We start from the raw sequence: 9,849 nt of genomic DNA, 5'->3' as shown, positions 1-9,849 counted from the left end.
AAAGTGCTTTTTTTCATTAAGTCAAAAAAAATAGTTTTTGCCCAAAAATATTTTTTTGAAAAGTATTTTTAAAAAAAATACTTTTTAAAATAAAGCGACTTTTTAAAAAAGCTTGTGATACAAACACTAATGATGCCCGACGAGCGGTCAAAAGTCGCTTAGAAATATGAAAAAGAAATTTTTTAATTTTAACTTTAGCCCCGTTCAAACACGAGAGCGCCGTTTTTCGCTAAACGCACTCTTTTTGAAAAGTACTTTTAAAAAAAACTTTTTTTTTTTAAAATATACTCTTGTCCCGTTGGGTATAAAGGACACGGGGAGCTGCCTTGGGTATCTCCGAGGACTTGAGCTAAGGGATTGTTTACTGAACGTCCCATACTTTACGTAACAATGGTCACCATCTCACTTCAGTCATCATCATCATCAATAGACCATTACTTCTCAACCTCATAAACACGGTCTGTTGACTTGGAAAAACCAAGTCTTCTTACTCTTTGTTACACCAACTTTGTCAATACTACATCTTCACATGGCTCTGTGCCTCCGTTAAATAATAAATAAATAAATAATCCGAGCTTGTCCCCCAGTTATACTAACATACCATGGTGATGAACTTCAATATTCTCATATTTCTTCTAGTACTATGTGGCAATATCTTCTTGATTTTCAGCCAAGTTATTACTACTCCCCTTCAATATATCTGCCCAAACACAACTTCTTACAGTCCCAACAGCACTTACAACTCTAATCTCAAAGTTCTCCTATCATCTTTGTCCTCTAATGCTTCTAGGCCTAGTGGATTTTACAACTCAACAGCTGGTCACACGGGTTCTGATGTAGCTTATGGCCTGTTTTTATGCAAAGGAGATCTTTCCCCTGACGTTTGTCAAAATTGTGTGTCAAGAGCTATTAAAGATATCTTGGAAAGATGTCCAAAAAGAAAAATTGCTGTCATTTGTTACGACGAATGCTTGTTGCGTTACTCGAATCGATCCATCTTTGCCACAGAGGATGTATCAGGTGGATCCATTTTGTACTGTTGTTTCAGCTATTATATGTCTATTTCCGTAGTTTGGTGTAGCTTTTTGAGCTGTAGTGTGTTAGGGTTTGTCCTGACTTTCTTACCTTATAAGGATTTCCTTACCATAATTTTGTTTTACTTCTAGAAGGAAAACTAATTCTTTTCTTGGATCTTATACAAATAAAAAATAGGGCAAAGGTGCAAATATACCCCTCAATTTTGTGATTTAGAACAGATATACCCCTCGTTATAAAAGTGGTGTATATATACCTCTGTCGTTACAAAATGATGCAAATATACCCCTGCAGTTACAAAATAGTGCAAATATACCATCTTCGCTGACGAGGTATTTTACAAAAATCATTTAAGTTATTTTTTAATTAAAAAAATGCCACGAGACTTTAAAAAAAAGTCCACCCATTTTTTTCTTTTTGAGTAGACATACTTTTCTAAAGCCACATAATAATTTTTTTCTGATGGATTGGGTCTGGTTCATTTAAAAAAATTAGTAGACTTATTTTTTTAAATTCACAGAGATATTTTTTTAAACGAACCATACCCGACACACCAAAAAAAATTATCATGGCTTTAGAAAAATATGTCTACTTAAAAAAAATAGGTAGACTTTTTTTAAAGTCACATGGCTTTTTTTTAATTAAAAAATACCCTAAATGATTTAAAAAAAAAAAAAAAAAAAAACTCCCGACAGAGAAAAGGGTATATTTGCATAATTTTGTAATGGCAGGGGTATATTTGCACCATTTTGTAACGGCAGGGGTATATATACACCATTTTTATAACCAGGAGTATATCTGCTCTAAATCGCAAAATTAAGGGGTATAATTGCACCTTTGCCCTAAAAAAATATTATGCTTCTTTTAGTATGGTTGTTTAAGGTTTTCTCTGTTAGCTTCAACATGACACTTTTTGTTTTGATCCCAACACAGTGTTTGTTATATTTTGGTCTATTTCTGGCGTTTGTTACTCCCTCCGTCCAAAAAAATTATCCTAATTTGATTTGACACGAAGTTTAGTTTTTGGTAGAAGACTTTTGCCATATCATACAAATATAAACAAAGTTCCAATTATACCCTCAAGGGCCAACTGATTAGCATTGAACGGAAAACACGTTAAAATAAAAGAATAGTAAAAAAGGTTTGACAATTCCATTTACTTTTTAACAACTGACTTTTCAACCTAATATAATAACCCCACATTGTTTACTTTAAGTTTTTGTGGGGTCCTGTCAGTTTTTAAAAGGAAAGGATAGTAGGGGTAGTAATGGAACTCAAAAGTAAGAGGATTATTAAATTTAAAAATGTGTCAATCTTTTTTTAACAGATTAAAAAGGAAAGAACGATAATTTTTTTGGGACGGAGGGAGTGCATTTTTAGTGTTGTAGTTCTGAGACTTTCCTGATATTTTTGGTTAAATCTTTTATTTTCATGACTCTTTAAATACACTAGCCAGAGTTTGTTAAATATTTGATCTTTGCTCAAATCGATCTATTTTTGGCACTGTGGATGAATCAGTTGTAAAAACTTTGTACAACGATCAAAATGTTAGTGAACCGAAGAGGTTCTTGCCACTACTCGGAAACACGATGGATGAAATAGCAACTGTGGCTGCAAAGGAAAATGATCGTTCAGGGAAAAAGTTTGCTACTAAAGAAGCCAATTTTTCGTCACTTGAGAGAGTTTATTCACTTGCGCAGTGCACTCCGGATCTCTCTGAATTTTCTTGTTATACTTGCCTGAGATTTGCGATTGAAAATTTACAGAGTAATGGCTGGAAAGGCGGTAGGGTTATCTTACCGAGCTGTAATATTCGTTATGAGATGTACCCTTTTTATAACATTACTGCTGTCGCGCCACCACCTCCACCACCAGTTCTCCGTTCTCCTCCTCCTTCTTCAATGTCCAATTCGACAAGCAACGATAGAGGTAATTTCTTTGCACGCTGTTCTCTAATTGACTAGTTGAACTCAATTTGCTTTTGAAACATTTAGTGAGTTACCTGTGGTAATGGTTTTGTTCTCATAGGTTAATATTTTTCAGTCTATTAGGCTAGTACCACTATCCACTACTTTGTGACAAGTATTTGTAATAAGTTCATACTATTTTTATTTTTTAAAATTAGCATACAACAACAACACCACCGCCACCAACAAAAGCAACACACCCAGTGTACTTCCATAAGTGGGGTTTGGAAAGGGTAAAGTATACGCAACCCTTAATCCAACCTTTGTGGGTTAAAGATGTTATTTCCAATAGACCTTCGGCTCAGAAGAAAAAGAAAAAATACACATGCCCAAATATATATATATTCGAATGGAAAGCAATGAATATGTTAAACAATGTCGGAGACAGAATTTTCACTAAGTGGGTTCAACATATACTATATATACATGAAGAAATGACCTTGTATATATAGTGTGATTTTCCAGGGTGGGGGCCGGGGTTTAGATGAACCCTTGCCCCCTTAGCTCCGTTCCTGGGTGGACCAAGTTAATTCCATGGATGGTCATCAAACTATGGGTCTTTCCAGCAAAATAATAAACCCTAAATGTTGTAAAACAAGTTATACTAACTATCCCTATATTCCCATAAAATCAAAATGACTAGAAAATATATTCACACTTTAATGTTTTTGAACAACACAATGTTCAACTGATGCAGGAAAAAGGGGAATTGCATCTGGAGCAATCATTTCCATAGTTGTTCCAATTGCTGTTTCAATTCTACTGTTCATTTTTGGTTTTTGTTGGATAAGAAGTAGAGCTTCGCAAGAACTCAATGTAGTAGAAGAGATCATAGGTAAAGATTATAAATTTCCATAACGGCATCATACATAAGAAGGCCCTTAAATTTGGCCTTAGCTGGCAAGTGTGCCCTCCAACTTCGGGTGTGCACAAGTAGACACCTCGACTTGTATAAAGTTGCACAGGTAAACAAAAATCCCGATGTGGCACATATATTTTGAAAGTTTCTAGATGATCATTGGAGTGTTCAATTGACAAAGTGGAGACAAGTTGAGGTGTCTACCTATGCACACCCAAAGTTGGAGGGCATACTTGCCAGCTGAGGCCAAGTTTGAGGGTCTATTAAGTATTATGCCTTCCATAACTCAAACACTATTCGAGTTAAATACTTCTTAAGTTATTGCCAAAAATGGTATTCAAGTAGAAGCTACTGAAACTTTCGGACTTTATTCATTGTCTAGATGCAGATGAGATTTCAACAGTTAAATCCTTGCAATATCACTTGAACACTATTCGAGCTGCCACGACAAACTTCTCTACTGACAACAGAATTGGTGAAGGTGGATTTGGTGCTGTTTACAAGGTAAAGTTTAATTTAAGAGAATGCAAGATGTTGCACATTTTTGCCGCGGGCTCAAGTCTAGTGGTAAGAGTCCAACGTGTTATGTGTCACTAACGTGCATATCACAGGTTCGAGCCCTGTCACATACAAAAACCTGATATTTAAGTGGAGAAGGGTAGAGGGGTTACCTAGTGAGTTCTTAACCTTGCGCCACTGGCCACGGAAATTTCTCAGTTGCCAAAAGAACAAAATAGATGTCATACAGTCACACCTCTCATAACAACTTTTACCTATAACAATAACATCCATCTTTATAATAATACATTATTTGTAAAATTACCCCTCTATAACAACCATCTTTATGGAAATAGAATCTGTAAGATTACCGATAATACGTCTAAAGATTTTGACAAATATTTTGAAACTTTTGATACACCACTTATGACAAAGAACATTACGTGAGTACAGACTTCCTTAATTAAAGATTTTATTCCGTTAAAAGATATGCACACATATTTTTATTCCATTTGGCAGAAATAAAATTCAAGATTTGAATAATACTTACAAAGAATGCCTACGACTACTTGAACTGATATAGAAATTCAATTGTTAAGCTCTTAGAGTTCCTTCAAGGGAAAGCTATTGGATACCAAGTATCTTTAACAGCCAAAGAAAATATAAATGTCAAATGTTGTTATAGGTGTACAACAGTGAATCGCTGTAAAAGCCAAGAAAATGTCAGAACAAAAGAGGTTGTTTTAGAGAAGTTTGACAGTACATTTCTAGTCATATTCCCATGTATTGTTAACTTGCATTGATATCTTACTAAATTCTTAGGGTATACTTCCTGATGGGCAAGATATAGCTGTGAAGAGGCTATCAGGAAGCTCAGCGCAAGGTAGAGAGGAATTTAAGAACGAGATCGTATTGATCGCGAAGCTTCAACACAGAAATTTAGTGAGACTATTGGGATACTGCTTTGAAGGAGACGAAAATATACTTGTCTATGAATTTGTCCCCAACAAAAGCCTTGACTATTTCTTATTTGGTTGGTTTCAATCTGCTAAACTTTATTCATTTTATTGTTCTTGTTGCTATAATTGACTATAATTTATTAAACTCTCTTTTTGATAAATTTTTAGATCCTGAAAAGCAACAACTACTGGATTGGTCGAGACGTTACAAGATTATAGGAGGGATTGCGCGTGGACTACTTTACCTTCACGAGGATTCTCGTCTAAGAATTATACACCGTGATCTCAAAGAAAGCAACATACTATTGGATGCAGAAATGAATCCCAAAATATCAGATTTTGGAATGGCAAGACTATTTGGTGATCAAACTTCAGAAATTACAAGCAGGATTGTTGGGACTTAGTAAGTTTTGGATCTGTGTCGATATATCTTAAATTCTTGTCTTGGTTGACCTCAGCTACACATATTGTACTAATGTCTATTGCCCGTTTTTCCTCTTTTATTTTCCACATTTTCACCTTTACACATGTTATGTTCTAATTTTCTAACAATCTATGGACTATTGGGATGAACTTGAATGGGGCCATTAAAGAATGAGTTCAGGATTCAACTATTGAGTTGCAATGTGACAAAATCGTGAGAGCTCAAAGGTTGGCTAGAGCGGACAATACCATTGTAGTTGTACCTAGGCCATTGGAAGTGGTAGCGAGCGGGTAAACCCATCCCACCCCACCCCCACCCCAAAATCCCCATTTCCACTAAAATGGTTGTACGATAAATCATAGCAAGAATGTTGAGTCCTTAAGGGAGGTGAGTGTAATAGCTCATGTACCATTAGTGTCTAGCGATTGAATTTGAAAGGGAATTCTCTGTGAAGTTTGCCTTAGGCGAGAATCCCGCATCGATATGGGAAGGCAATGTCAGGAGCTATAAAAGGTTAGGTTCAATATTCAACTTTTGAGGTGACATTTTAGGTAAAAGTTCAAGGAGACAAAACTATGAGACTTTAAATGTTAGGTCAAAGCGAACAATACCTTGATAGTTGGGCCTCAACTGTTACAACTTGTCCTTAAATCACTCAATATATTCACACTTGAGACTTCTGCTTAGAATCTGAAAGCTGTTAAATATCATTTTCGTTAAAAATTATCCTTTTTTCTAGCTAACCTTCGGGCTTGTTTGTTGTTTTATAGCGGTTATATGGCACCGGAGTATGCTATGCGTGGACAATACTCTGTTAAATCTGATGTTTTCAGCTTTGGTGTTCTACTCCTGGAGATCATAAGTGGAAAGAAGAATAGTTCATTTTACCAATCAGATGGTGCTGAAGACCTTCTTAGCTATGTAAGTTTACATTTAGGCAAAAGACATAAATTGACCCTTAAACTATACCCCAAAAGTCATTTTCACACTTAAACTATTCTGGCGATCCATTACACACCTAATATATTTAAAAGTGATAGTTTTTACCCCTCCAGAGCTGAAGTGGCATAGAAAAGAATTATATTTAAATAATAGGAGAGTGAGGTCAATTTTTTTTTTAAAATTATTATAAAAAAAAAATTGCAACTTCTTCTTCTTTATTCAACCACCCCCCAACCCCTCCCTCTTCTCCTCCACATTCCCGCCACCCCCAACCCCACCCCCTTCTCCTCCACCTTCTCGCCGCCCCCCAAAACCCTTCTTCTTCCTCCTCTCGCTGCCACCCCACCCCTCTCTTCTGCCACTTTCACGCCACCTCCACCCCGACTCCCACTTCCCAAACCTTTTTTCTTCTTCATTTCACCATCACCATCACCATCACCGCCTTCACACCACCCCCACCCCCCAAAACCCTTATTCTTCTTCTTTGTTTTCATTTCATAAACCCAGCAGCCACCATATTAAAAAAAAAAAAAAGGATACATAACAATACAATAAAATAAAAAAGAGTAGTGTAGGCGGAGTAGTGGTTCCTCCTTGCGGAGCAGCGCCATTCTCTTTTTTTCTTTTCTTTTTTTTTCCTTTTTTGTTTCTTTGAAAATAGCTTGATGAGTTTAATATCACACATAATAAAAAATAATAAAATTTATTTTACCGGAAAATATTGAAGCTCATTGGAAACAATGGAGGTTATACAATAAGAAAGGGAGTAGGGATGAAGAAGAAAGGGAGGGTGCGGGAGGAGGGGAAAGGAAAAAAATATAAAATTAAAAATTAGAGGATTTTCGACGTGGCACTGACGTAGACTGACGTGGCATTGATGTGGGGAGAGAGTGTGTACACTCTCCCCTAGTGCAACTGGTCATATTGTATCGGGGAGTAAAAAATATCACTTTTAAATATATTAGGTGTGTAATGGGTCGCCAGGATAGTTTAAGTGTGAACATGACTTTTGGGGTATAGTTTAAGGATCAATTTATGTCTTTTGCCTTTACATTTATAAATACTATTTTTATCTTCTTTTCTTTTTCTTTTTTTTTTTCCTCTAGACATATTGTCTAGCGGCGTTTTATTAAAAATAAAAAAGGTCCTCAATTTTTATCATGTTTGTCATGCCATAGAGGGAAAAGGTTCGAATTTCTCCTTGAAGTATTCGATCCTCCATATATTAGCCCCTCCCTTTAATAGCTTTCCAGCTTAACTCTGACTTTTATTTTATGGTGGAACCACGTAGACAAACAAAAGGTCCGAATATAACCCTAAAGTATCAGCTTGGTTTATATATCCCTCTGCAATAATTTGAGGCGTGCCATTGAATATTATTGAAAAGGTCCAAATATACCTCTACGAGACTTCCACCATATCTCCCAAATCCTGCCAATTTTAGCACAATAGAAACCGTTACTGGGAGGAGCTTATTTGAGATGAAAGATAATAGTAGGACTCCTATGAGTTGAAAGGTAACTGGAGGGCATATATGAGATAAACTGCAAACACTAGATGTATCTTGCTAAAAGGTAAGTCCTTGCTGATGCTTTTTTTGAATCATTGATGGAAAACTTTGTAGGTTTGGAAGCATTGGAGGGACGGCACGCCATTGAATATAATGGATCCAACATTTGGAGAATTATACTCAAAAAATGAAGTCGTACAGTGTATACATATTGGACTGTTATGTGTTCAAGAAGATGCTAATGAAAGACCTACAATGGCATCTGTGGTGCTCATGCTTAGTAGTTATTCTGTTACCATGCCAGCGCCTCAACAACCTGCATTCTTTTTTCATAGTCGATCAGAGATGATACCAAAGGGCTAAAATCAGATCAATCTACAAGCAAGTCAATTCCATTGTCCGTGAATGACGTATCCATTACAGAATTGGAGCCAAGATAGATGGATACAATGATGGAGTTTAAGTTTACCATCTAGTGGGAACACCTACTGATACGGGTCAACTTAACCTGATGGTGTAAGAAATTTATAGATGTCTTATATTCTATATGTAATATAGAGGAATAAGGTGATTGAATGAGACTAGGTAAGAGGGTTATATTCCTAATTTCCCATGCAATTGGAATTAGTTCATGATCCATTTATTAAGTATTTCATTCAACAAACAGTAGTAGGCATTGAAGATTTAAATTCTATTGGATGGTTTGCCGGTGGCAAATCTATCTAAATCTACATCAATGAAAACATATATTTAGAAGTGTTATCACTGCTTCGCTCAGCAGCAGAGCCTCGCTACACAAAAAACGTTTATTTATGGCGGTTGGTTCCTTCTTTGTGTGAACTGCCGCAGTATAAAATTAGCGACGGTTTAGACCTGTCGCCTGATAATCTGTCGTTAAACCCTTTCCAGACGGTTTAGAAAAACGCTGGAATAACCACTGCAAATTGGAGGCGGTTCAATTTTATTTAACGGCTTTTTTGTATTTGACCAAAAATTTCTTAAAGCTCTAACCAAGTAAAAAAAGTGAAAAAAGGTGAAAACAAGATTTTAGGTATTTTTTAAATTCTAAATACAACTTCAAATTGTATTTGGAATTTTCATAATCAAACATTGATTTCCAAATAAAGAGAAATAATTTTCTGGAAAAAAAAAGTGAAAAATTCTCATGCCCAAACGGGTCCTTTAATATTTTACATAAAACATCAAAATTTCTTACTTAATCACTTAATCAACACTGCTTAAATTTTTTATATGGATACATATTGGGCCCGTGGATTCGTCTCACTAGTATATAAGAAGCAACAGTTGAGGGCTTCACCTGTCTGTTTCATGGTCTGCTTATGTCATACCCATGTCTTTTCCAAGACAAATTATATCACGTGAAGTCCTAGACCCCATGCCTCACTTTTGCATCCACGTGTCTTACCAAGTTAATCAGATATGGCTAATTTTCTTCTTTTCAGTTCTCGGTCTTTACGGTTAATAAAATTCATTTCACTTCTGCTTCTGCCTTTATAATTTTGTATGAATTTTACTGGAATTCAATTGAAAGAAAAAAGGCGGTGGTATTTAAAATAGAATGTTGTTATTGGTCCTGTACTTGAGTAGTCTCATGGGTGGTTCGAGATTTTTGACCAACTCTCTTTATGAAAAAT

At 35.8% G+C, this 9,849-nt stretch overlaps 1 protein-coding gene across 1 annotated transcript; it reads left to right on the top strand.

The window, feature by feature from the left end:
* The first annotated feature begins 465 nt into the window (after positions 1 to 465).
* Positions 466 to 8,971, top strand: LOC132035808 (cysteine-rich receptor-like protein kinase 10). The gene is given in 9 exon segments (XM_059425941.1): positions 466 to 1,020; positions 2,554 to 2,964; positions 3,700 to 3,837; positions 4,244 to 4,365; positions 5,182 to 5,392; positions 5,487 to 5,721; positions 6,513 to 6,663; positions 8,309 to 8,537; positions 8,540 to 8,971. Coding segments are annotated over 9 exon segments (2,010 nt in total). The 5' UTR covers positions 466 to 602; the 3' UTR covers positions 8,635 to 8,971.
* Positions 8,972 to 9,849: the final 878 nt, after the last annotated feature.

The sequence above is a fragment of the Lycium ferocissimum genome, chromosome 11, assembly GCF_029784015.1.
Source record: "Lycium ferocissimum isolate CSIRO_LF1 chromosome 11, AGI_CSIRO_Lferr_CH_V1, whole genome shotgun sequence".
Taxonomy (NCBI): Eukaryota; Viridiplantae; Streptophyta; class Magnoliopsida; order Solanales; family Solanaceae; genus Lycium; species Lycium ferocissimum.
Note: the sequence above shows the minus strand (reverse complement) of the source record. Positions and strands in the feature narration are given on the sequence as shown.